General features: G+C 47.3%; 1 protein-coding gene across 6 annotated transcripts in view; it reads left to right on the top strand.

The window, feature by feature from the left end:
- Positions 1-502: 502 nt before the first annotated feature.
- LOC101799014 (serine protease inhibitor Kazal-type 5) overlaps positions 503-27788 on the top strand; it is a 42532-nt gene continuing 15246 nt past the window's right edge. Inside the window, exons 1-3 of one of the 6 annotated variants that reach the window (XM_072023256.1) lie at positions 503-647; positions 2712-2848; positions 21684-21889. In XM_072023256.1, coding sequence (XP_071879357.1) covers positions 2796-2848; positions 21684-21889 — 259 coding nt within the window. In that variant the 5' untranslated portion in view covers positions 503-647; positions 2712-2795. Of the gene's footprint in view, positions 648-2711; positions 2849-21683; positions 21890-27164; positions 27306-27788 lie in introns of those variants that run through there. The other 5 variants (XM_072023257.1, XM_072023260.1, XM_072023261.1 and 2 more) reach the window with 5 other exon arrangements.

Below are 27788 nucleotides of genomic sequence, written 5' to 3'. Positions count from 1 at the left end.
TTCCTGCCTGCACCCCAAGGTGCAGGAAGGATTTGTTCTGCTCCCTCCTTGCAAAACATCCCCACACACCCGGCCAGGCTGTCATCAGTGGGTCCTGCGGGCATGGCAAACTATGGGGAATTTGGCTTCGCATCCAAATTGGATGCTTTTTCCCATAGACATTATGCAGCTTTTTTTTTTTTTTTTTTTTTTTTTAAATGCATAAAGACAACCAATTTTTCTCCTTGGAAATAAAAAGCCTCTGACATCACCTGCTGCTTATCTTGCTGCAGTGACATGTAGTTTCTTTCCAAGCCTAAAGAGCACAACCCTGACTCCAATAGGGGCTTAATTGCTTTCAATCCTGTTAATTGAATTTGGCTCTCCTGTGCCACTTAGCACTGACTGAAGGAGGGAAACAGGAAAAAGAAAAAAAAAAAAAAAAAAGAAAAGAAATCTGGGAAACAAGCTCAGCTGGCCCAAGGGACATGGCTCCTGCAGACATTATAAATGCATGTGCCCCTAAGCAGGGGGCTCCCTGAATGGGGTAGGCAGTGATGGGGCTGTGTTGGGAAGTATTTTGGGGGCTGTATTGGGAAGAAGTGGCTCCTTCAGTGACTGCTGAGCTTTGAGAAGTCTGTGGGCTAAATACTAGGTTTGAAATTAAGGTAAATTCTAGGTAATAATGAGATTTGGGGTTGTAGGGGACTGCCTGTGCTCTTGGGGTGGCCCTGCTTGTGTATGGCTGTGACCTGTTTCAAACCCAAGTGTTTTGGGGAGCAGGTAAGGTAACTTTGGAAGAGGTGGCTCTCTCCGGGTGGACCTCTTGCAGATGGCTTGGAGGAACAAGCTCCTCCACCAGCAGCGTGTCTGCATCTGCCTTGCTCGTGGACAGGCAGGTTTCTGGTGTGTGCCAGGTTTTGGAGGAGCCCTGCTGCGCTAACACCTGCACTGGCATCTGTGCTTACTCATGTCTCCCGCAGCACGAGAGGAGAGTGACCTCTCTAGAAGTCAGTTGGCTATTCCTGGTTGTGCTGGCAGCATTTGCTGTGAGAATAAGAATTTGAGAGGGAGCTTCCTGGGCCGTGCGCTCCATTCCCTTTTCACAAAGGGGCTGTGTGAAATCTCCGTGGTGTTTGGGGCTTCTGGTCCCCCTCAGAGAAGTGCAGAGAGTGTCTGCAGCCTCTGTCTATGAGACAGCTGGGTAACAGTAGTGAGGTCTGGCTGCTGTTGTCTTGATTTCTGGAGCAAGATCTGCATGTTAACGAAATCCGTGGGCATCCCTCCCACGCAGCCAGGGCAGCGTGGTGCTGCTGTGCTGCATGCAAGCAGACCACAGGCGCATCGTGAGGTGCTGCTTCTGCTGAGCTCCCTGCCTGTTAGCTCTGGCCCTCTGCATGCTCCCTGGTGCTGCTGTGATCGTTCCCAGGCTGCAGAAGCAGCAGCCAGGAGTGTTTAGGGGAGTGCTGCCAAATAACAGCACGGCGAGGCCTTGTGGTAAAGATCATGTAAGCCTAAATCAGAGATCTGAGGTGAGTCAGAGGTTTAATTTAATTAGGTCTAAAATTAGAGCAGAGCCTCTGTAAGGGGGAGGCAGGGCGGAGGAAGTAAGATTTGGGGGTATGCTTTTAAGTGAGGATTGGGGAGTATAGGCTTGTGCTGTTTATACAGACTGATGGCAGTGTCCCGTGGGCTTTAATATATTTAATAAGCACGTTTTGAGCACAAATTAGTGTGCACAGCTGAGTACTGCCATTTGCTGTATAACCCTGGCTAGTCAATTAATTTCTAGTTTTGCTTCCACATGTGAACGATGCTCTCTTGTCTTTTGTCTTTCCTCTCTTTATAGTTTCTGTGGAAAAGAATATTGCCTTTCAACATGTGCATATTATCCAGTACCTGGCACAATGGCACTAGGGCTTGTAGTGACTGCTGCAGTGTAAATAATCAGTAATAATGGTAGTTCATACACAAAGAACGTGCCAACACTATTATTTCTGAAGATTTTCCCTTTTTAACTTTTCTGTAAACCAGCTTAAATATCTGTCCTCATGAATCATTTGGCCTCTTTCACTTCTTAAAGCAAATGTTAATGGATGTTGGTCAAGGATGTTGGTAGGAAGTGACCTAAGGATCTTGTTGGCCAGTTAGTGAAAAAGCAAGCTTGGGCTTGAAAAGAGCTTAGGAAATGTATTTTTTGGGAGGATCATATTTATCTGAGAAAGAGCAGGTTGAAGGTTAAGTTTGGGAACATGATTAAGAATCCACCCACATTAAGAAACTTCTTGTGAATGTCAGGAGCCTTCCTGGTCCCTGAGGGCCCTGGGCTGCTGCTGGTGGCTTTGTCTGGGGATATGATTCTTGTCTGGGCCATGCTGTGCCTGCTGCCTGGAGGAGTTTGTAGGGACTTTGAGGGGGTGTTGCATCACTACTGGGTTAAGCTAAGTACTGCAGCCATTACCTAGGGCATCTTGGGTTCTTGCACGCTAAGCATTTGAAATGTCAAATGTACAATCTAATCATGGTGCATGAACAGAGTGGGGTTATGTTGTTGCCTGGTGTTCTTGAGCAGCTTGGGGTCCTCTCCATGCACCCAGAACATTGGGAGAGGTTCAAAAGGGGGAATAGATGGTGGAAATCTTCAAGAAAGATAAGCAACAAAGGTTAACAGCTGGGAAACATCCAGGGAGAAAGATGAAATCACACTCAATTTGTTGCTTGCTGCTTCCCAGTGCAGGTACCTGTCTTCTTCCCTCCCTGAAGAACTGTCTTGGGATATGGCATCAAATCCTACGCTACATTGATGGCCTTGCCAGATGGCATGTGGGCCACAGCTCAGTGTCTGTCCTGTACACTCACACGGAAAGAGGTAATGGCCCAAGAAGCTGCCAAGAATATTATGCAGAGGTACTGCTGCTATGGGGGTTTGAATAGCACATGAGGTTTGTGTGGATGGGAAAGCTTCCAGCAAAAAGTTTTGCTGGTGTGTTGGCAAGTGGAGGCCATGCAGATGCTTTGACTGTTGGATGAACTTGTTATATGGACTAACATGTGCCAAGGAGATCAGAGGAGTACTGTTGAGATCTGAGTGAGGACAGAGGCTTGATGCACACAGAATGGCCTGTGGCTGTGTCTGGGTTGGGATTATCTAGTCTAGGTCAGCCTGCTGAGCAGCAGTGAGGTGCAGGGACCTGGCTTTTATTGCTGTATGAAAAGGGGATCAGGAGTTGTGTATCATTGTGCATCATCATATTGGCCCAAGGTGAGGCTGGGGAAGTGTGTGGGTTACCCACCTTGTGGGAACAGCTGAATTTGGGCTGTGTCTCTGTCACCGATGTCAGCTACAGAGGGTTCCTAGGAAATAAGGGATGTGGGTTGGATTTAACATGATGTTGCTACCTAGGGCCTGTTGCAACAAGGTTTGCAAGATGTGCGTGACAGCAGTGACTTGGATGGTGCACGCAGTGCAGGGGCATGGCAGCAACTCCAAATCCTGGGCTGCCTGGCAGCAAACACTGCACCCATCCTGCTGGGAGGGCTGGGCTGGGCCAGGGTGTCAGCAGGTGGCAGTGTCTGCTGTGAGCCAGCCCCGGGCTGTGCCTGCACCCTGGGGTGCTCCTGCAGGACTGGGGGCAGCCACAGCTCTGTTGCAGAGGTGACACCCCATGGAGGTGGGTGAATCTGTCTGCAAAGCTGTTGCTGTGACTGTAGATCTGTGCTTAGCAATGCCTTTAAAGCACATTATGTATGCTGGTTTTAACAGGTATTCAGAGTGATTCTTGACACTAAGTAAAGCATTCCCTTGGGATGGTACTGTATCTGTGATACAAGGAAGGTTTCTACCCCCACTGCCTCTAAGAACTGCAGTTAGAGAATTGTTTCTTCTGCCTGAAATTCTCCTGCTGCTTCACTGAGATGCTGAAGTAATTTCAGATATCGATCTGGTGTTGCTGTGCATTGTTTAAAGGCTGCCCCCTTTCCATCCTAAAGGCTTTGGGATTCCTACATCTTCAGTGTTTAGCGAGTAATTTGGGACCTTAGGATGAATGGTAATTGCCAGCAGTCAGCGCTAGGCCACAGCCATTGGAAACGCTGAGAAAAACAGACTGACGCTTCCTTGTAAGCCCTGCAATTGTGGGCTCTCACCGCTGGCAGAGTGGCGGAGGAGCCGGAGTCCTGCTCCGGGTCAGCGGTGTTGCAAAAGCAGAGCGACTTTCACTGCGTGCTGCGGGGAGCCCTGAGGATGGAGACTGCTGCTCAAGTGAAAGGGAGCTGGGAAAAGCAACCTCCCAGCCCTGCCAGCTTTGACATGGGTGAGTGGGAGCGATGCTGCAGCTCAGGCAGGTCCTTTGGAGAGGGATGTTACACCCCTGAAATAAATGTGTTCTCTTACATTGAGCTCTGGTGGGCATCCCCTCCTTGTGCAGGCATACACCCTGATTTCCCTCTCCCAAGCTCTTGTCACACAGCCATTAGGGACCTGGATGTTTCCTCCCCTCCTGAGCATCCACCTGTATGGGATTTCTGCCCACCACCTGCAGGGGGAGGGGGGAATGCTGCCTATGTCAGGGCTTTTATGTAGGCTTCAACACTGAAATACTTCAGGTGACAATTTTTTTTGGCTGTTAACACATTGGAAGTGTGTGATGAACCTGGCGGATGTGGGTGCTGCTTGCTGGCAGTGTTTGATTGCATCCTGACTGATGCAGAGGATGGCTCTGAAGGGGAGCATCACTCCTGGTGACACGTATCGTACCCCAAGAGAGCTGACACCGCACTGGTGTGACATGTCCTGATTTCCTGCAGTCTTCCAGTTGGAGGCTGGCTGCCCTTCCAGCGCTCTGTCCTCACCAATAACTGCAAGGATTTGTATGGTTCCCTAAACCAAACTGTCTGAGCTGGAGAAAATCATTTGGGAGGGAATAAATGTGATTTTTGAGCGTAGAAAGAGCTGGGATGTTCTGCCCCAATACTTAGCAAGTGTTGAGCACTGCCAGCAGCTCATGTCATGCTTTGTCCATCTGCCCAGCTTCAGTCATGGCAAAATTTGTCCCCACGCTCTGGATTCATCCCCACTGGCCTATGCTTTTTATTGCAAAATGCAGAACTTTTCACCAGCCTGTTACAAACACTCATTGCCTGTGTGCTCCTGGCTTGCCAGCTGGTCTCAGGTGCTCTGAAGTGGTGGCCAGCTCTGTGCCACTTGTCTTGGATCATTTTCCTTCCAGGTTGTTGATGAACAGAAGGTGCTCAAGAAGCCAACTCATATGGGGCATGGAGAAAAACAAAGGCACTCGGTGACAGCCCTGCTTAGCCACTTATGACTGTTGCTGTAGCGTTTCCACCAGGCCAGGTGCACGCGTTCATCCGAGGGCCAGAGCCTGGGGCTGAGAGCCCAGCCGCAGTCACTGGGAGTTAGCTGGGATGGCCTTGGGAGAGGCTCTGAACTCTCTCCTTCTCACTGATGGGGAAATGGATAAAAATAAAGATGCTCACCTCCCTCTGAGGGTGGTGAGAGGATTAATTGGTTAATGTTTGCGAAGTGCTTTGAAGCTGAAATAGGTTAGGTGAGTGCTAACCAAGATTGCAACAGCTGAATGTGTCATGTGGAGGTAAAGGCTGTGCTGAGAAGGCATTGTGAGCCTTAAAACTTCTGTTGTTCAGATGTCAGGTGCTTCCCGTGTTCAGAAGCAGTCAAACACAAGGATTAGAAGGATCTGAATGGCAATTGCAACACCAAGACCTTTCCCTTCTCATTAAGTCCCAGGTTAACCTGTCCCTGGCTTGCAGGGATGGGCTGTGGTGCTGCAGCCCTGTAGTGAGGGGCAGCTGCAGGGCTGACGCTGCTCTGTCCCCCCAGTCCTTGGGCCGGGGCTGCGTGGGCAGGAAGGGCCAGCACGTTTTGTGACGAGTGAAATTGAGTTCCGGGTTCGAGGCAGGGGAAACTGGAACTGGAGTGGGGCAGGGGGTTGAGCAATGTGGGCTCCCTCCCGGGGAGGAGCGTGAGAACCGGTGTACCCAAAGCAAGAATGTGTTTGGAGACCTGGGTAAGCCCTGGCGGGTGGGGGCGGTGGTGCTGGAGCTGTGCTTAGCCTGGGTGTGTGTCCACCCACTGCTGGTTGCTCAACAGGCTGAAGGAGGTGGTGGCGATGTTTGCCTGGTGCTTGCTGGGGCTGAGCCTAGCCAGGAGCCCCAGTCACGGTGGGATGTCCCGTTCCCAGCAAGGGGGAGCTGGGGATCTGGGATGGGGGCAGCGTGCTCCGGGGAGCTGCGTGCCAGCCCTTGGCATGAGCCCTCTATATGTGGTGTGGCATCATCATGCAAACAGGGCATCCACACTGGAAGAAGGAGGTCAAACTGCATTTTTTTTTTCTTTTGTAGTGGACTGGGGAGAACAGGGTGAGACTCCATCCCGCAGGATGGGGAGCAGTGACAGAAGCCAGCAGCAGAGCTGGCTGTTGGCACCTGTGTTGAATGAGGCCGAAGACTCAGGGTTTTCCTTCTGGAAGGATGGAGCATGTGGGGGTGGGCCAGCATTTATCTGCTCCTGCCTGTGGGCCCTGCTGACTAGCTTCCATGGCACAAAGCTGCTGGGAGACTGCTGAATGTAGGACAGGGCAAGTCTGGTCTCCATCACCTCATTTCTCCATGGTTTGTGGTGCCTGGTCCTTGTGCTTTTGTCCCTCTTGTGATGTAGGGAGAATTGGGGATGGTGCTAGTCTCTGGGGGAGGATTTGGGTAGCAATGGAGCAGGGGGCTGCCTGAGCCTGGCTTCAAGGCAGCAGCAGGAGCTGCTCAGAGTTGGGCCTGGCTGCTGGGTGGGTTGTGCCCTTGTGTGTGTGTCTCTGTGGGTTCAGCAAGGGCTGAGGGGTTTCTCCTGGTCTCTCTTGAGCTTAGCACATGGGATGCTTGTTCTCTGCACCTCATGGGACTGCCTTTCCTGGGTCTGCAGCCGGCATGTGGGACAGGGCGAGTGCTGGGACGGGTGAAACTGTGGGCCTCTGATGGACATTTGGGACAAACCAAGGGGAGAACAACCACGGAGCCACCTGTCCATGTGGCAGCCTGGAGCTAAGCAGCAGCCCTGCAGTCACTGGCAGTCCCTGGGCCGCTCAGCCTTCCTGGAGCAGGCCGGGGCTTGGCACACAGATCAAAGGGCCGTGCGTGGGAGAAGATAAGCAGCCAGTCCGGGAAGGGGGTGGCCAGGTGGAGCCAGGAGGAGGGTGCTGGTGTCTTTCACTTTCATTGGCCTCTTCTGCAAACCCGAGCCAAGAGGTGGCACTGCAGCTGGTGCCATGGGCCTCGCAGGGAGCCTGCTGCCAGCCCCTCTGGCCTCAGCCTCGCAGAGCAGGTGGGACTGCTCCTCTGACTGCACCCGCTGCTCCGTGGCTCCTGTGCCAGCTCTGCACTGCTTCTTCCCCCCGGGAAGGATCCAGCTGATTGTTGCAGACCGTCATCCAAATGCCTCTAAATGGGGGAGAACCTGGAGACCTGTTTTACAAGGGTCAAACAGATGTAAATAGCTTTTCTACAAAGATTTCTGCTCCGCTTCCCTCATCCCAAAGGCTGTAGCAGCCCCGGAGGAGGCTTCTTTTTTGCTTCGGTTACTGTACCCTGTTGAGGACTCAGCCCACACAGCCAGTTTTGGGCTCTCCAAGGTTTCTTCAAAAAACCAGCCAAATGTTGTTTGTTTTATGGACACCCTCATAATGCATATGGGTTTCCCAAGGAACAGCCAAAGTGCTGAGGGGGGTGGGGTTGGGAGGGAGGGGAACAGAGGAACTCTTCATCTGGGTTGACTCATGCTTGATGCTTTGGATGGATTTGTTATTCATCATGTACCCATTACTGCCTGGGGCCTGCTTAGCTCCATGCTCAAAAACTTTTTTTTTTTTTTTTTTTTGCTTAAACCACATCACTGCAGTGCTGCTAAGCACTTGTTTGCAGTTGCCATGAGTGCCTTTACTCTAAAGCTCTTGGAGGCAGGAGATAACTAACTTCTTTCTTCCTTTCTACAGAAAACGGTTTTGTTCCCGGACAAATCTATTCCACACAGCCAGTGTAAACCTCCTGCCCAGCAGCAAAGCTGTGGTACCTAAATGGCTCGCAGATACGGTGCTCTCATTTGTGGGTCTCTGTAGCTACAGCTGCAAGCAGAGGTAACAGCAGGGAAAGGCAGTTTTGCCTGCAAGTGTTGACCTTAGCACCAGTTGGATGGAGGGTGATTAAAAGAGTAAAGCTCATCTTGTTTGAAATTGCCTATGGGATGACAACTCTGTTTTAATGCTGTTGTCTTCTGTGGATGTGTGCTTACCTGTGTGGGCATGTTATGCTCCTGCCACCCAGAGACCCATCTTTGCTGGAGGTCAGTGGTGCCAGCAAGAGCAATGCTGTCAGTGCTGCTCTGAAACTAACAGTGCTGTTGGGCAATTCCTCTATGCCTGCTTAAAGAAAGTCACCGGAATTGCTTCTGGGACTTGATTTCTGGTGCCAGTAAGTTCTGCAGAAGCAAAATCCAGCAGTGATGCTAGGCCTGGGAGAGGTAGATCTGCTCCTGGGAAGCAGTGATGGCTGATCTGCTGTTGTGCACCCGAAACATTAGCATTATAATTTCTGGGCTGGTAATTCCCATCACTGAAAGCTCATTGTTACAGAAATCATGTCTAGTGAAAAGGGACAAACCCATCTCTACTGCATCAGAGTGAAATAGCTATGCAAAGCAAACTCTCCCAGACCTCAGTGCTGGTGTCATAGACCTCAGCAGCAGAAGTGTGTGGGGCTGGGGAACTGATGGGGGACAGTAGAATGAACCCCAGGCTCAGCTCCAGGGAAGGTTGTGTCTTACCCTAACCATTGACTCATTCTGTGGCCGATGGCAAATCTTGCCTTTCTTCATAGTTCCTCTGATAGAGGACGCTACTTGTGACAGCCTCTCCAGGCTATAGGAAAAACTACTCAGTTGGTGTAAAGCCCCTAGGTGGTGTTGGCCAAACTGTTCCCTAAATGGCAGGTGTGCCCTAATGGAAGGGCAGCACCTGGGGCTCTGGGTGAGATTTAAGTCAGAGGTGGAAAGCTGATGAGAGAGCACCTGCACAGACAGCCATTATTGCGGGAGGGATAGCTTAATTCCAGTTAGGTCCTAAAGCAGAAGTCAGTGCAGTAAGGCACTGCAAAACCATAGCTCTTAAGCTAGGACAGTTGTCTGCTGAAAAGGGACAGGTTGCTTATTTTCTTGTCGCTCCATTGCTTATATCCTCTGCTTGCTAAGTATGCCCTGTCATTTACAATGCAAATGACCTGATTTGAATGGTCTAGTTAAATCTTGGAGCTATGCTGATGAAAGACAGCACAAGAATATGACCATGCAAAGCATCTTTTCACTTAGGTTCACTTAATCTGGTAAATGCTGGGGCTAGAAGTGAAAAATGAAACTCACAGAGAAGTCAAGTTCACAGATGTCCTGGAGTTATTCTAGCATCTGGAGAGCTGTTCTTTATTCAGATCAGGGGCACTCACTTTCCCACATCTCTTCAGTTTCCTCTTTGTTTTTTTGATGCTTTTGAGAGCTGTGTTTAGTCTTGCTTATTAATCCTGTTTGCTGCAGTGATGCCACAGGGAGCCACTGCCGCTGGCATGAAGAGCTTTCAGTCTAATTTGAAACAAGATGTAACAAGGGAACACAACCCAGAGTGGGAGGCAGAGGGTGTAATGAGATCCCAGGTTTGATAGCCTGCGTGTTGCACAACATGGTGTGTTTGAGCGCCTTGTTTGCAAACTTTGGGTGTCTTTTCTAAATTTTAGGGAATAATATCAACCTGAAGGTCAAGAGCAATACGAAAAGAGTAACCGTGTTTTGGTTTCAACTGGCCCTGAACTATTAATTTGCCTGTATTTTTGGAGACAGAGAAGTGCAGCAGAAGTGTTTTTAGATCTAGGGCACAAAGAGTTCAAGAGTGGTGCTTATGGGAGAAATTACCAAAAGGAGCTTCCAAGGCCACCAGTGTAGCTGAATTTGAGTAGTATGATGCAGAATGAAGCAAGAGTAGCCAAGGCAAGAGGCTGCAGCTCTGGGAAACTTTAAAGGTGAGGAGGGCAGCACACTGGTTTTAATGAGAACGCAGGGAGTTATTAAAGGAAGGATGAGGAATAAGCAAGGATGGATCTCATCAGCTGCTTTTAAAATGTAGGACGTGGGAAAACTGGGGGGAAAGTGTTGGCATGCATCCCAGGCTGCACTGATTTATTTTTAAGCAAGGAATCTATCATTATGAGATGCAGAGACTTAGAGCAGCTGTTCTCAGTACAGGGATGCGAAAGTCCTTCGGCATCCTGGGAGTGAAGTGAAAGTGGATCTTTCGTCTCACTCTTTATTCCTCCACAGTAAAAGTTGATGAGTCCTTCCCTGTCGAAAGTGAAGTGCCAAATATTTCCCTTTGATTTATTCCTTTTACAACTAGCTTCCCTCTGCCCTTGCGGCTTGTTCTGGTTGAAAATGTCTGCAGTTGCCATAGTTCTGGGGATTTGGCAATGGTGGTGACTCATGAGGTTCAACCTTGTCAGCTCAGGGCAGCCTGCCAGCAAGAAGGCCCTCGGAACTCGGAGTCAGGAAGCAGGGGTTGCTTCAGGAGCTGTTGTACTCTTGAAGGGTGTCTTTGGGCTCCCCCCTTCAACCTGTAAAACAGGTGCAAGTGGAATTGCAGCAGGAGGGGATGCTGAGAGCTCCCTTTGGTGGAGGACAAGGCCCAAGTTTGCCAGCAGAGACCACCTAGGGCAGATCTGATGGGCTTTAGGGTTAGATCCTCATATCTCTTTCCAACCTTGGTGGTTGGAGCTCAGGTAAAAGCAGAGTGTATGATGTTGGCAGGTGGCAGAGAGAAGGTGCTGGGCCGTAGCTGTTGGCTCTGCTCTGGCTCCCAGTCCGGCAGTATTTTGCCTGGATGCTGGGTTCAGTTCTCCCAGACACCAGGCGAAGAGATTATTTCTACCATGCATAAAAAGATTGCAGGGTTTGGCATCTGCTTTGAGGCTTTCGCTGGCAGGCTTAGTAAAGAGGCTTAGGACTGCTCAACCCAGGGAAGTAAATCTGCTGCATCTCTCCTCACATAATGGAGAGCAGGCTTCAAAGGAGGACGAAAACCTTTGCTTTGTAGCCTGTGTACGTGTTTGGTCTCGCTGATCCTCAACCTTGTCTCTTTGCACTGGTGTAACAGTGGGGAAAAGAAATAGAAACCGATATGTCTAGGAATAGATCCGGTGGGTGGGACACCTCCAGTGCTGGCTGGGGGAGGTTCTTCAAAGAGCGGGGATGTCTGTCTCCTCCTGGGCTGCGGGCTGCCGAGGGGCAGGGCTGCGGCGCTGCACTCACCTGCATCGCACGCGGCCGCCCGAGGGGGATTTTTATGGAGCAATCATGGTAATTAGCGAGCACAAGTTTTTCCACGTACCAAACATTGTCGAGGGCAGTCATTCAGCCCTGTGCTTGTTATTGCACTGAGTGTTGGGCAGGAGTGTCTTGGGAATTTGTCACATCCCAAGGAGGAGGGGGGGGGGAGCCCCATCAAAGTGTCCTCGACTTGCTGATGTTGGCTTGCCACCCTGAAACAAAGGGCTGATGAAATAGCATTAGCCAAGCTGGTCGCTAATGAGGGCAGAACATCTGGAGCCAGGATTTGTTTATACCTCTTTGTTTTGTCATTGTTGGGGAGACAGAAGAGGAAGTGTCACTCAGAATATAAATCGTGACATTCAAACAAAGGGCTGACATCTGGGTGTGATTTTGGACTTCATGTGTGCGGGATCTCCTGAGGTTTAAGCCCAAAATTTTAGCCCAAGATGTTGGCAGTCCATTCTGTTTTCAGAAGGTTTAGTGTCACTTCAGGACAGGGACTAAGGAGGCATCCCAACCTCCAGGCTGCAGCTGGCATGTGCTGAAACCTGGGAATGTCCGCATCAACTCCGACGCTTCAGCAGCTGGGGAGAGCAAACCCCAAACCTGGGTGCTGGTCTGACCATGGCTGGTTGTGGATATTGAGGGGAGTAAACAGGGCGAGCACAAAGCAATTCTTCCTGTGATAAAGCTTCCTGTGGCTTGGGGACTCACCAGCCAGAGGCTGCATCTCCATCATCATCATATTTAATAGCCACTGATGGACCAGTCCATGAGTTTAATTGACTTTTGACTCCCTTGATGTGTTTGGCATCCACAACATCCTGAGGCAATGAGTTCCACAATGCAATTAGATTGTATGGGAAGGGGGGAAAAAACTTCCTTTTGTTTGTTTAAACCCACTATACGATAATTTCATTTGCTATCATTTGTTTTGAGTGCTGTGAGTAATCTTAGACATCTCCTGTTCATTTTCTCTGGGCATTCCTTATTTTAGACTGTCATACTCCTATTCTCTTTGTAGCCTGCCTTCCACTATAGGTGTTCTGGTAATCTTAATTCTTCTCTGGACAAAAGCCCTTCCTACCTCTGTTCCTCTGGGTGGCCAGGGCGGGGGCTTTCTGCAGCTTCCTACAGCCCTGCTGTAGGAAGCTGCAGAATTATCATAGTAATAATTTTCTCCCTCTTAATGGTTCCAATCAGGTGCTAGATCTTTCTGGTTGCTGAACTCTGGCCTGATGTCTTCTTGTGGCCTTACCTACAATATCTCCATGATACACCCCTGAGGGAGCTCTAATAGGCAGCTAGAGTATAGCTTGCTAATTTCCCCTTCTACATCTTTCAATACTGAAATTCGTCTGCCATTTTCTTGTCCAGCCACTGTGTCATGAGTGACTTATGCTTTTCTCTTGGGTGATTTGGAGCTTTGAACTTTTCTGAATCATTCCAATAGTCCCCTTGCTAATCCCCTTTTCCGAGTCATTTATAATAACTTGAGCTGCAGAGATTCCTGTTGGGTCCCACCCCCACTGGGACAGCTGTCCTGTCATTACTGCTTTCTTTTTTAACCACTTCTTAACTCACAGAAGCTTTTCCTTTACTCTATGGTACCTTAGTTTCCTAAGAAGCCTTTAGAGGAGGGATCTCAAGATTGGATTAGAAGTAAAAGTCAGTTGTGTCAAACAATGCCATTGTCCATGCTTGGTGGAACTCTCATGTATGACAAGACAGGACTTTCCTCCCCAAAACCTGTCATGAGTCTTCCCTGGTCTGTCCTTTCTCTGTCCTTACTGCATTATTCTGTTTGTATGAGCTTTTCTCCCTTTACTGCAAAGTGCACTGCAGAGCTTGGGCTGGATGATCATTTTTTGAGTTCCTTGAGTGCTGCTGAAGGACTTAGTCCCTGTGTGTGACCCCGTGTTAATGGGATTTATCCATTTATTGTGAATAAAGAAGTTAATTCAGCTGTTCTGCTATGGTGTTATCTTCCTTGGAGGCTCCCTTCGCCCTCTGATCATGGACACTCAAATTTGTTATTAGTGCCTGTGACTTGAAAAGTTCTGCTCAGAATATTTGTAGTATATTTTGGCACAGCAGAAGGCTTTATATTTTAGATTGTTTTTAATTCCATTATTTGGACAGTACTTCTTAGCCTTGTCTTAGTGCTGTTTGTACCATTTTCTGCTAAGCACACTAACTTTTCTAGAAAAAAAAATCCCTTCGGAGATATGTACTTACACTAATCATTTCTTCAAATGGTCTTCTTGCCTCTGGGGCATGTTTTTTCCCTATTGACTCTTCCTTTCTAACTTACTTTAAACAAGTGTCTGTATTCTCAGGCAGCTTCCTGTTCTTAAGTGAAGTTTACAGTAGCAGGGTTGTAAGGCCTCTTCAGGACTGTTGGTTTTGAGCATGTCACCAGTGGCTCCTTGCTTCTTGAAATCTAAAGAAGTGGTGCTCCTGGGTGCTGCTCAGAACATGATGAAGAAGTGACTTAATGCTTCAGAGGTCACTAATTGCTGCTGGAGGAGCAATAGCTTCCGTTCTTAAACTTTGACATCTTTCTGTCCTGTTACTTACACCATCTGTATGCGAAGATGGATATCTTCCATTGCTTGTGCTTGCTTCCTGATATTTCCATCACAGCCTCATCTGAAGTTTCATGGTCATTGCCCTGTTCTGGATGGATGATGGGATAACTACTTAATATTATAATGTCCGGGCATGGGACTGCAATCCTAGGGACTCTGGCACTTGTTGATACAGTTAACTTGGTTGTGCTCTTTGATCGGCTCTCCTTTAATGTACAGCTCAGCTCCTCCACCTGCCCAGCCTACTCCCATTCCTGTATAATTTGTTGCCACTCATTACCATGTCCCGCTGCTTATCTTCCTTCCACCAGATTTCTAAGGTGCTGGTTATGTTAATAGTCCCATCTGAAATCAGGGCACTGCTGTTCACTCATCCTGCTTTTAGACCATTGGCACTGGGATAGAAATGCGTACATGGTGTTGTCTTATTCTGTTCCCTGGCTCTGCATGCCTGAGAGGGCTGTTGTCTGCTGGGGCTGCAGTCTGCTGTTTCCTCCCTGACTGTTTTTGGCAACTCTCCTATCCTTTTATTCAAGGATGCAAAATTTTCATGACTTCTCCACTGGAGACTGCATTTTCCCAAACCACATGTCTTGTCAAACTCTTGGCTCTCCTACAATATTTAGTTTAAAAGACCTTCTTTATGTGCCAGCAGCCTTGATCTATTTTCATTTGGATTTAATATTTAGATCCTTGCCGCATGATCTGTGCCTATTCAAGCCTGTCCTCAAGGTACTATTTCCTGAACCTTGCGATGTCTCTGGATTTTTCCACAGGGCACTAGAAGGAGCTTTTCTAAGCATGTAACTGAGTTGGTCCTGGCCTTTAGCCTGCTAGCTACCAGCTAAATCTTGCCTTCAAGATTGTTCTCCTCCTCCATCCTGCGTTGGTGGAGACCATGTGGACCACACCACGAGTTCTTCCATAGCTCACTGAGTAGGGGGCAGTCCAGATGTGAGACCACCCTCTTAGCATCTAGCAGGCAAGTGATGTTCTGCTCCTCAGCTGTTTCTATTGCAATAGCCTTTCTCATCCTTTTCACTGAATTCCTCATTTTCAGAGGGATGTCAACAGAATGGATCTCCTTCCTCAGGCAATTTTGGAACTGCTGGTCTAAATAAGTTTTTCCCCAGCATCCTTAAAGGTGTCACTGTTGTGTCTTAGTCCCAGCAAGCCTCTAGCCTGATCGTTTTTGCTACAAGGCATGGCACTTTATCTTTGAGGTCCGTGGGCTTTCTTCACCATGTACAGACCCGTATGACCTGCCCATGGCCAGCCATAACACGTGCACCTTGCTGTTCAGCTGTGCAAGTCTAACAGCTCAAATCCTCAGCATTCATCCTCAGCTCAACCCTCGTGATACCATTAGGAGGGACTGAGTGGAATGATCTGAAAAGGGTCTTCAGATGCCCACTAAACAGACTGGATAAATTATTCACATGAATAATATCATGATCAGATGTAAACACTTGGATGTTTTTATTTTGATAAGGTTTTGGCACTTGTCTCAAGGCTGTTGAGGCTACCGTTTTTTGAGAGCTCCTACAAACATCCAGCACAAAGCTACAGAGATGTCTTCCCTGCTGGGCAAAACGTGGTTGTTTGTCCTGTTGCTCAGAGGCAAGGTGAATTCGTGTTCTGTCACTTAGTGATTCGAACATCCCCCCCTCCATTCCCACCGCATATGCAGGATTCCTTGAGCAGAATTTGCTGTGTGTTTTGGGCAATTCCACTATTCATAACCTTACACCTGGCTGAAAAGTACCCCAAATGCAATGGAAGCATTAATTCTGAATGTGTTTTGAATGTTAGTGATTTGCTATCTAAACTACACATCGATCTGGAATATTATGATTTTGTGAAATATGAAGCACAGAAAGATTAAGAATGTAGAAAACACTGTTTGACCTAAAATTATTTTATCCTTTTAACTTTATTTTTTCCCCAGAATTGGCAGTGAATAGTGTGTGTACTAACACCGTTATAACCATGATGAAATGTATACCTGTTCAGTTAGGAGAAAATATTACAACAAAAATTCCCCAGGTCTCTTAGTAAATGAGACTTATTTGTTTATTAATTAAATCTCTAGCCTGAAGATATGCTAATTATCTTAGATGTCAGCCTAATCTCTAGGAGAGCATCTTCAAAAGCATGTGGAAAAAAGCCCAGGGCATGTGGATGCAGTACTTTTCAATTTTATTTTCTTACCTTGAAAACAAATAAATTCCAGCTAACTGCTTTCTTTTGGAAGCCTGGTGATGGGTGCAGCTCTTAGGGTGGGATTTAAACCAGTTAACTGTAGCAAGAGAATTGCTTTGAGTTAATTCTTGTTTCAATGGGAGCAGTGATTTTTTAAAACCTTTTCTTTCAGCTTGTGGATTCCTATGGTTCTCTCCAGGAAGGTGAAATTCCCACTGAGTGTACTATTATGGAGCTGATGGGAAAGGCTTTCCTTTGCCTTTTGCAAACCTTGTATAAGTAGTCCAAAGACATGTAAAGTTGAGGCAGAAAGCCACTGGATAATAATACTGTATTGGTAAAACATTCAGACTAGACTGAAAATTTGCAGGTGATGCAGGATGCCCCAGACTGCTGCTCTTCTGCACAAACCTGACACCGTTAAATGGGGTAACCCCTTGTTGCCAGCCTGACTTCACCTAGGCGCAGCTTCCAGACTTTGGATCCTTTATTCCTCTGCCAGACCAAGGAGCCCATTAGCTGTGACAGGCCAATCAACCTTTTCCTAATTGATCTAGTGATGTGGTTACTAGTGACGACAGGCAGATGAACTTGATGACCCAGGAGGTTCTTTCCACTTCTGCACTCCATGGAGGTAGTGCAGTGTTTGATGCCAGGGTGAATCATGGGTGTATCTGTCCTACATCTTTGGAAGCAGGCTCCATGGCATCGCCGACAACAGTGATTAACAAGGCAAAACGTGTTCCCTAAAGCCAGTACACCAGGTAAAACAGCCAAACGTGTAGGGCAATGAATACAAGAAAATAGCTTTTTGGGTGCAGCATCTGGTACTGAGTCAGTCTGCAGCAAGTGATGGGTGGACAGCTTCTGGAGAGATAAGGACTTGCTCAGGGATGGACCTCTGCACCAGCAGCAGCTGGGTGGTGTGACTGTGCTGCAGAAGGACAAGCAGAAGCCATGTAAACATGTAAAAAATGCAGAAGGGAGAGAAAGGAAAAAGGCTGTTCAAATGCAATAGACTTACCTTGCTACAAGCAGAAATTTCTAAAAATGAAGGGGGGATTCCTGAGGTAGCAGCTCAGTTGCTGCTCCCTGTTTCTGTCTGGCAGTGGCAATGTCTCCTTTTTGGCTTGTAGCTGTGTGTGTACAGGTGTACTCAAGTGCAATAGCTCATCTGTGGCATCCTTTGTCCCATGCCTTGTTCCTACAAAAGATGCAAATGCAAGAATTACAGAAACTTACTAAATCCTATTTGGAAGACTGCATTTCTGCAGCCTAAATGTTGGATCATGGCCTTATTTTCAGCTGGGAAATAAATGGCAAATGGAAGCCCAGTCCTGGAAGGGATCACAGGCTCAGATCCCAGAAGTCTGCCAGCAAAGACAATATTGCTGTTGGTCCCTCACCAACACAGACAAACACATAGAGCACACTCAGCCAAGACACTGGATGTTTTAATACAAAGGTGAGTGCCCACGGGAGCTTGGCTCCATGGTTGGATAGCACCCATATGATATTTTATGGGTGTAGCCCTCCTGCCAGGCACTGACTGGTGAAGAACAAGGCCAGGTCATGTTCTAGATGTTCCTAGAAAAACCTTGAAAGAGCTTTGACTTGGGTATTTCCCTGGCCTCGTTTCAGCTCTGGGGTGCTGTTGGTGTTTGCCATGTGCTGATCCCAGTAGCGAGTTTTCTAATTGACCCCACTGGTGAACGTGCTGCTGCCACTACTGTCATTAGGCGTTCGTTAACCTCTCTGCTTCTCCACCAGACTGGTGACCTGGTTGCAATGGGATGCTTATTAAGTTGGACATGGGTACACAGGCTAGTGTGTTGTGTGGAATGGTGTTATTAAATGCAAGGGAAAAGCCACAGGTAGTTAAAGGTAATCAGGTAAACCTCAGGGCTCTGTGGTGAGGACATTCCTGCTGCAGGTATAACAGAACTGCGTGTGGATGAGTGCCCATGGAAAAGAGTGGTTTATAACAGTCCCTTGGGGAAAGTGGTTGGGTTAAATGTGTGCTGAGCTGCCATGGAGTGCACGTGCTTGACAAGTTGACAAAAGCACTCTGATTTTCCAGTGGTTAGGAGAGCGCTTTGGACCGCCAAATAAGATGAAAAGGCCTGAAAGGCCCAGAAATTCTTTAGGAAAAGTTCTTTCCCTATCTTTGATGGTGTAAGTGGGAGGTCAGAGACACGGAACAAAAAAGAGCCAACAGCACAGATATGGTCTCTTGTGCTGTTGAGAAGGAAGATGGCTTATTCCCTTCTCTGTCTTCCAGAAGAGGAGATAGATGAAAAAATAATAATAATAAAAAAAAACTGCCATGGCAATCAGCTGTATCTGCTGGAGATGTTCTGGAGATGTTGGAAGGTACCTGTAGCACAGCAGATGACCAGTTGGTGAGTATTTAGCACTCCTGCTGAGTGGTGTGATCCATGCCTATGCCTGGGGGAGCCCAGAGGCAACCTTCATCCTACCTGCAGGGTGGGCAGGGCCTGGAGAGTCCTGTATATGGTGTGCCCCAGCTCACTGGCCACACGGACAGCTTGCTGGGATGTCTCACAACATTTATGTGGCTCAGATCAAGCTCTGTACTCAGCACAAAGAGAACTGTCTGGCTAGAAGGTATTGTGTGGAAAAGTTCTGGCTCTCCAACACAAAGGAGAGCTTTACTGTGGGATGCTAATGCCAGAAGTCTTACGTCTGCATGTATGCTAGCTGGAAATGCTCAGTGTCCTATAACAGTTGCTAGAAAGGGCCTGGTGAACACTCCCAACAGAAAACAGGGATTATTCTTTCAGTAGCAAGCATATTAGCTGGGAATCAGGTACGAACTTGCAACTTTAAATACCCACATGAAACCCAGGTTTTGGCACGTGGATACACAGCTGAGTAATGAGGATGGAATGAAGATTTGTGTTAGACCTGATGTGATTCCTGAAAATCCTGGTGCATTTCTGGTGCTTTGTCTTTCTCCTAAAGTATCAAGGACTGTGCCATCAGCTTTGGCAAGGATGAACCAGAAGTGATTGAAAGTAATGATGCTATTTGACAACATGCCTCCCTTTTCAGCTGTTTAAACCTTTATGCACCTCACAAAGGAACAAGTTTTGTCTTACCCAGGTATTGCCACACCATCATCAGATCGGGGAAATGTGGCACAGTGTCTGAAATGCAAGCTATGGGTGGGTGCCTTGAAGATGTCTTGTACCTTTTAATTTCAAAACAGGATTTTCCACAACATACAAATCTGTGTAATTTGTGTGCTTTCACCTAAGTTGGAAGAATACAGAAAGACAGATTATGGAAAATCCATAGGTCTCATGCACACACTTCACTTCTTCAGATGTGACTATTTTTTAGAGTAAAATTGATAGTTTTCTTTGGAGAACTTTCAAGCAGTTCTAGTCACAAACCATGGCATCAGGTACTTCTAGTAGTGTCACTATTGTCTTCCCCATCCTTAATCTTTTGTGTGTATGGAAATGCCATATTCTCAATTACCTTCTACAAGGGAAAGAAACGGGGAGCCTTCCTGCAGGTTCCCCCAGAGGAGCGACCAGTGTTGTGATGGATCACGTGCATGGCTAAAAGTAGTGGCACTGGCATATGGTGGAGATCAGAGTTTCATGCTGCAATTAGCAGAGCGGGGCGTGGTGATACTATAATCTGAGAGCAACCACCACCCACACAGGGCATGTTTTGGCCTCCTGCTGTTGCTGTGCTGATGGGTACTGGCACTTAGGCCACCACGCCCTGTGGCCAATTCCAACATTATAGAGCCTTTGCCACTAATAAAACATAAATAATAATTTTGTAGAGAGAAAAACACTGTGTTCTTGTCCCTCCTTGTTCAGGTGGGGATGGCTGGTGATGAGGGTTGCTGGAGGACAGGGAAGAGCCTGGTCCTCTCTGGAGGGCAGCTTATTGATACCCCTCAGTGGAGCAGTGCTTCTAGGGTCCAGCTGGCAGCATGGGAGGGGGCAATGTTACTCAAATGGGTTATTTCATGTTGCATAATCCTTTGTGAACTGTGCTTGTGGGCTCGCTGCTGCTGTTCTTACTGTCCACAGGAAACCAATCTCAGGATGGATTTTTCTTCCTCTGTTGAAATTCTGCTGTTTCAGCAGCCCACTGACAGTCATTGTCTTTTATTTCCATGTGTGAGCTGAAGCCAGAATCAGAAACATCCTACTTTGTCTCCAAACAATGGGGCTGGGATTTTTTTTGCATGATGACTTCGGCTTTTCAGCCGGTGTGCTGTGCTTCGCTTCTAGCTGTGGCCCATGGCTGGTGCTCAGCAGAAGCTGGAAAATACCCACAATGAATCCAGGCAGTTATGCAACGCTGCACATGAAGTAAAATTCCTTTCTAACCCCTGCAGGCAATCAGTTTACGCCCTGAATGATGAGATTTTGATTACTCTTATCTAAGCTACAAATACTGTTAACGGCCACGAAATCAGCTAGCTCTGGTAGGGCCCATCAAAGTGCAGATCTTGGTGGCCTTCCGAGCCTGCAAGTCCTTTGCAGCTCCATGGGATGTCAGGGTGGGAAGTCCTTTCACTGTACAGCTGTTATTTGCTGAGGCCTTGTAGATCAAAACCCAGCTCCCACCACTTCCAGCACAGCCACTTTTAATGAGCGAATACTGCCCTGGAAAGCGTTGACATCAGGATCGGCAGGCTGCTTCCCCCTGAGCTGGCAGGGAGAGCTTGTTGCTTCCATGCTGGATCTCTCCTGAATGCAGAGGCTGGTTCCAGCATCCTGTTGCCCCATTCCCACATGGTATTGCTTATAGCTCGGGGAACAGCTTTGCTCTCTCAAGGAGCCCACTTCCCAGGGCAGCTTCATTCTTCTGCGAACAAAAGCTGTTGAGCTGTGGGGAGGCTCCTGGCTGGAAGGTGGGACCTTTCTGTGGGCCAGGCTGAGACTGCTGCCTGAATCGAGGCTGGGTGGTATGTTAGATGCTCCCAGATGCATCTCTCCCTTGGTTTTCTGTCATATTTCACATCAAGAAAGATAAATATTAAAAGCATCCAAGCCAGCAATGAGGCAGAGCTCCTTGTACCTTCAGCCTGGTAGGAGGGGAGAATTGATTAACTGGTAGGTATTCAAGGCCAGGAGAGATCAATAGGACCAGTCAGCTCAGCGTGCTGTGCAAATCAGACCATAGATCACGCTAGTGATTCCCACACCAAGCCTGTCTGAGAGATAGCATTGTTGTTTTGACTGGTGGGAGGATCTCTCACACCACAGGGATGAATACCAGTATAAGACCAGAGATGAATAGTCTGAAATAGGTGTGACCCAGAGGATAATGTGGCCTTCTGCATCTTAATATACCCATCTGTGAAATGCAAATAATAACAGGGGAACCTTGTAGGGATTCATTAGTGCTTTGAAGATGGCATGTGTTACACGCTGTTATTGTGATCTTCCAAAGTTAGCCTCATCCCTGCCTTTCAGACATACACCTCTCACGGTTGCTCACTTCCTGATTCATTTCCCCCTCCTCCCCAGCATCGTCAAGCCAAGTCAGCAGTGGCAGAGGCCTGTCCAGAAGAGTCAGCCACATGTCATGGTGGCTCATGGCCTAAGAAGGATTGCAAAGGCAAGGCTGGCTCGAGCACAGAATGCTGGAAGTTGCTGTGATTGTACTGCAGATGTGACGCGGGGACCTGGTGTGTGTCACGACCTTTCCGCGCTGGAGTTTGTGCAAATGACATGTAAGAGTCCATAACCAAAGATGCTTTTTGCAATTTTAGTGTTGATCGGAGCTAAAAGGTAGATTTGGGCAGGAAAGGACATGGTGACAGTGAAGGGCATGACTGATGAGATCCTGGGTCTGGAGGAGGATGCAGTAGGTGCTGGGTTTAGGCAAAGCTGTTAGATGCTCTCTGTGCATAGAGGTTTGTAAAACTGCAGATACAAATTAAGCTCATCCCTATTTTTTCCCTTTGAAGCAGTGAGTCCACTTGACACAGTTTTTTGTTGGTGAAGCTTACTGCCGTGCTCCAGACGTGCTTCTGAAACATTTTGCTGAAGCTCTGCGCACTCTAGGATGTGCAAGACTTGCTCTGCAACCGAAATTCTCAGAGGTGGATGGAGTCAGGAAATTCCTGTCATTCTCCTCCTGGCCTCTAGCAATTCACTCTCCTTTGTGATCCGCTCCAGAGGGAATAGTGCTCCAGGATGCTGAGAGTTAACACAACCAGCCATTGCAGCAATGCAGCCAGGTGGTGTGCTGCTGGGCTGAATTGCATACACAACACAAGGGTTGGAAATGAGAAGCTACTTGAAGGACCTTTCAGTGGGTCGGGCTGGTGGGGCTCAGTTTTGGGCTCAGAAAGCTCATCCTGCTCGAAGGAAGAGGACTGTGGTATAGACCTTGGGTGACTGTGCTGTAATTTGGATTTCAGAAAGACTGAGACTTGCTTCCCTGGAGGTCTGGGCAGAGCTTGCCTGAGAGCTGTGGCAGCAGCAGGTATGAACAAGAGAGCGCTGAGGCACATAGCTATTGCAGTCTGGAAGCTCAGACTCCGTTAGTTTGGGGCTGACTGCCTTGTTGGCTGATCAGCGACTGGATTTCAGCCATAGAAGTGGGTGCAAGCTAAAGAGGTTTGTCTGCTGTCATAAACCTTGTCTTGCACGGGATGTGTGCAGGTGAGGTGCCTCCCAAATTGTGCTGAGGAGATGGGTAAGACTCGTGGCTCTTGCAGCACGGGGTGGGTGAATAACCGAGTATCCCTGGAGGGGAGGAAACGGTACTGATGTTGTTGTTGACAGAAAAGATGAGTCCTTTTCCAAGGCACTAAGCAAGGCAGCAGGATGCAAAGAATGGGGACTCTGTGCGCAACACCCACATAGCTGCAGCCCAAAAGACTGTTAGCTTGCAATGTTAGTGTAGCAGCATGGTGCTCTACCCTTTATTTTCTATTTGAGAGCTGCAGATGAGCCCAAAGGAGCTGCAAGGGGCCTCTTGTGCTGAGAGGCTGATTAAAAATAGGAAAGTGCCTTTGAAGTCCTTCGGTTTTGAAATATCTCACTCTGGAGGTGCAACTCATATAGCACTACTGACGTTGAGAGCTCTGGACTCTGCTTCTCTGGGAAGCAAAATACCATCTACTCTACATTTCCTTTGCTAAATATGCCAAACAACCATGTCTCTTCTCTTTTAGCCCTGAGGGTTGCTGGTTTGAGAGAGATGTAGTGGTGGGCTGGAAAAGAAGTTTCAGAGGAACAAGCATCAGGTGTTGCTGTGGCCAGAGTTGCTCTGGGAATGGAAAAAGGGAGGGAGGTAAAAAGCATTTTCAGGACAGAAAAGAATATCTCTGGTGGGAATAACGGGTAGCTCTATTAAACATTGGATTATTTCACTCCTCATGTTATTTCTTGCTGGGCATGAAGAAGTTTATTTCCCTGGGACGTAAGAGCAGCAGAGGGCAGCTGGTGTCACAGGTTGCATGCTCTAGTGAGAAGGGGGTGCCTGGAGAGGTGACAGAGCACGAGCTGCCCAAGGGAGCACCCTGAGACCAGTGAGGCTGTGCTAAGGTGAGCTTGGCTGGTGCTCAGCAGGAAAAGTGAGGAGCCCTAGGCTCTGCAGGTGAGCAGGGCTAGCAGCTCATGGAATCATGTGTTACTTTTTTAGTTTGGTCTGAGGACCCAGCAGCGGCACTGGGCAAAGTCCCTTTTGTCACTGGGAGTCACAGTTACGGTGCTGGAGTCACAGCGCTGATCGCAGGGATGTGGGGCATCCTGTGGAAAACAAGAGGCAAACTTAGTGCTGCAAAGGGGACAGTCCCCGGCAGAATACCAAAGTAGATGAAATGGGGCTTGTCCTTATTGGGGTCACTTTGTTCTCACGTGGTGCCTTTAGAGATTTGAGCCAAAACACTGCATTGCTCTGGGGTGAGAATGGGGCTGCACTGTTCCTGCTCTCAAACATGGAGCACACCCTTGGAGCTGCTTGGGGTGGAGGCTGGCATCTGACCAGCGAGGAACGACCAAGGCAGAGAAGTTGAACAGTTATACTGTCAGGGACTGAAACATCCCCAGGTGATGCCGAACCCACCAGAAAGGAGGTGATGCCATACACAAAATGGGATAGTGCCATGTCACGAAAGGAAGGAAAATGATGAAAGGATAAGGCATTTAAATTATTTGTTTGTGAACTATTTGGCTGTTTATTGGACTCTTTCCTGAACTTTTTGTGGGCTCTGAATGAGGAAGAGGTAAATGTCTCTGCCTGTGTCCTGCCCACGCTGGGGCTGTCCCAGTTTGATTGCTGTTCTGTTTTGTCCCTAGGATTCCTTAAAGGCTGTTGGATTTCTGCCTCACAAGTTTGCCTAAATTTCACATTATTCTCCATCCTCATCCCCTGCATTTTCCCAGTTGCTCCTCCATGATTATTTTTATCCCATTCTCCAATTTTTCTAGCAGAGTGCGTAGGAAATTGGGCTCTGTGAGAGCTGTCCTACCTAGCACCGTTTTATACGCTCTTTACTTCTCTTCTAAATTTGAAACGGAGAAAAGAACAAAAGGGTCTTTGCAGCATCTCTTGCTTCCAGCTGCTTTCCTCAATGGCACATCGCTCTTCAGATGTTTGGCATTATCTTTAAATCAAGATTAGCAAGGCGCTGTACCAAATTCATTGCTAAAAGATCAGGAACATCTCTTCTACAACAGATTAGATCCTGCAATACAAAATCCCACAGAAATTAGTGGGTTGACTGGATTCCAGTGCAGGATGGAGACTTTATTGTGTAAATCCATCAATAAAGGCAATCAAGTGAGTCAGGCAAGGTTTGTTTAATACTCTTGCTGTCATCCTTCGTTATTGTGACTGGGTTTCCTCTTGTAAGTCAAGTACACAGGACCAAATCCTTCAAATCCTATGGCTTTGTAGGGTTCTCCCCATCCCCTCACATCACTTTTCATACCATTGATTGTTTTTATTTTATTTTTTTTTTCAGGAGATTGTAATTATGTGGTAGTAATTAGAAGGAAATCTTTCTCTTTTTTGGAGAGATTTAGTACTGAAAATGGCTCTGGCTTTGGTCTCAAGGGACTTTTGGGGTATTCTGGCCTTCTCCCACACATTGGTGTGGGTTTGGCTAGTGGATGGGGTGCAAGGGTGCGAGGATGGGAGTGAGATGCAGCAGTCACAGGGTTGGTCTGGAGTTGGGGTCTGGGTCTCTTCCCTCTTCCTTGACCTGAGGTGTGTTGTCAGGGCTGCAATTTGTTCTCACTTGGCCAGTCTGACCGGGCGCAGGACCCACAGTACCTCCTTCAGGAATGAGGTGGTCAGCCAGCTGTCTGAAATCAGGGCGTTCTTTCACTTTATGGGAATGGAACGTTTAGTGGAAAAAATGATCTTTAAAATAAAACCCATCTAAAAATGCATCTCCCTTACTACCCTGTGACTGACTCATGGGAAGACACCTCAGTAGCCAAGAATGTCTTTTGTTTTTGTGCTCCAGAAAGGCTTCCAGCTCTATGTAGTTCTAAATTACCGTACATTTTGGCTTTTTCCATCATAGTTCTTTTCCAGTTTCTCCCAAGAATTTACTGAGACATGCTATATCAGGTTAGTTATTTTCTTTTCCTGTTCGTCTCCCCTCTAATTCCATGCCCAAATACGTGTACAGAAATGATGTCATGGTTCAGGGCAACACACAGCTCTTCCAATCTACCACTAAGCATCTGTGTGACCTCGGGCAGTTTCATTTTCCAAATTCACCACTGTGAACCTGCCTATGACTTAATTTTTTGAGTGGAAAAGAAACATTAGGGATGACCACATACCAAATTAGGACTTTCTACTCGTTTGGCTTTGGCTCCAGTTGTAAACAGTAGCAACTATTCTGATTTGGGAAACATGTGGCAGCAATTTATTATGAGAGTTTATACTTGAGCTGAGCTGCGTTGGCCTCTCTGGCCAAGTGCATACGTCATGCGAAAATATGTTTTCTTCCTTCTTCAGATGGAGCTGACTTGCCTCTCTGGTACGGCTTCTGCCTGCTTGCCTGTGTTCAAGTATCTTGCAGCTCTGGTCTGCTGGATTGCCATTTATCCACCTTCAAACCTTACAAATGACTTTTCTCTCCAAATTCTCCTATTCTTCCCAGTGAACAAGCTGCACAGCTTCTTCCTGTGTAAATCGTATTCCAAAACTTTGACGTTAACCTTGTTTTCTTTTCTTGCATCTTCTGATAAACTCTGTCCCCTGGAACAACCACCTTCATTATTTCACCTTTTCTTTGGGAGAGACTTAAGCGAGGCCACTTTGCTGAACCCTTTAGCATCAATAACGTCACACCTCTGTGAGCACTGATCTGCTTGAGGAGCAGTATCTATACGGTCTGCCAGGTCCCAGGTGGGCTGAGGAAAGGTTTTTCACTAATAACACTGCCCTTTCTTCCAAAGATAATGGAGAAAAACAGGGAAGGGATGAATGAGGATCTTGCAATAAGGTTTTCTAGTTAACGCAGCACTATGTGAATTGTAGGAACAAATTCAAAGTCTTTCAACACTGCCTCAAGCCTGGTGTTTTTCAAACTTGCCTGGATGCTTACTATTTGGCTTCAAACTTAGGTGCTTTAATGAAAGCCGACTGACTTGCAGAGGTCTTGAGTGACCCAGTCTTCCCATTGTCTGCTGAAACAAAATAATTAAAATAAACCCCTTTCAGCTATTTTGTTGAGATATGAAAAGCAATTAGTGGTATGCTCTGAAATACCTCTGTCTTATAAACCGCCCTGAAGGTGGTAAGAATTCCCCCGGCCATGTGGGTAAAATGAAATGATCCATTTATAATTTTCTTACCTTGACAAAATGCAGGGAGTGACTCAAATATGTCCCATCCTTATGGAAATTAATTGTGTTAATGGGATGATTAGAATTTAAAGCTACTGTCATCAAACTGGTTTTTGCGGCTAATGATGGTTCTTGGGAAGATTATGTCATAACGAAGGCGGAGAATCTGCTCATCTATATATACGTGATCTGACCTGAGCCCTTTCTTTGGGTCTCATTGAGCAATGCACTAATAGAGTCAACACAGGCAAACAGTCGCCACCCTCACCATGAAAATAGAAGGTGCCTCGGTGGTCCTTGCTCTGGCATTTTTCTGCTTCTTCTCAGGTTAGTAAATTCTGTTCTTTGTGCTGAAATCTGGGCCTGGTACAGCACTTAAAGACAGCAAAATAGAGGATTAGAGAGCCCTTGCTCTTTTAAAGGAGCAACAGAAGACCATTTTTTCTGTACCACTTATGGGATTGATTTTTATTTAACACATTCTTGATAATTGCTTTTTCTTTTGCACGTGAGAATGGTGAAGTTCCACCAATAGATGGAAATATATTTAGTAGGGTTAACAGTTTAAAAATAATAAAACAAACCCTAAAACCAATCACCCCAGTTGTTCATGTGGAAGAATACAAATTTCCAACCTGGCTGGACTTTCACGTAAAATGTTTAATTTTGAACAAAATTATATTTTGGTGAATTCAGAAAAATGGGGATTTCTTGTCAAAGGTCTTGCTAGTGAATGCATTTTCATAGGGCTGCAGTAGAGAAACTTCAGCAGTTCAGACTTGATGTAATGGTCTTTCACTTTGCTGCCCA

This window comes from Anas platyrhynchos, chromosome 14 (assembly GCF_047663525.1).
Source record: "Anas platyrhynchos isolate ZD024472 breed Pekin duck chromosome 14, IASCAAS_PekinDuck_T2T, whole genome shotgun sequence".
Classification (NCBI taxonomy): Eukaryota; Metazoa; Chordata; class Aves; order Anseriformes; family Anatidae; genus Anas; species Anas platyrhynchos.
This window is presented reverse-complemented; position numbering and strand designations above follow the sequence as displayed.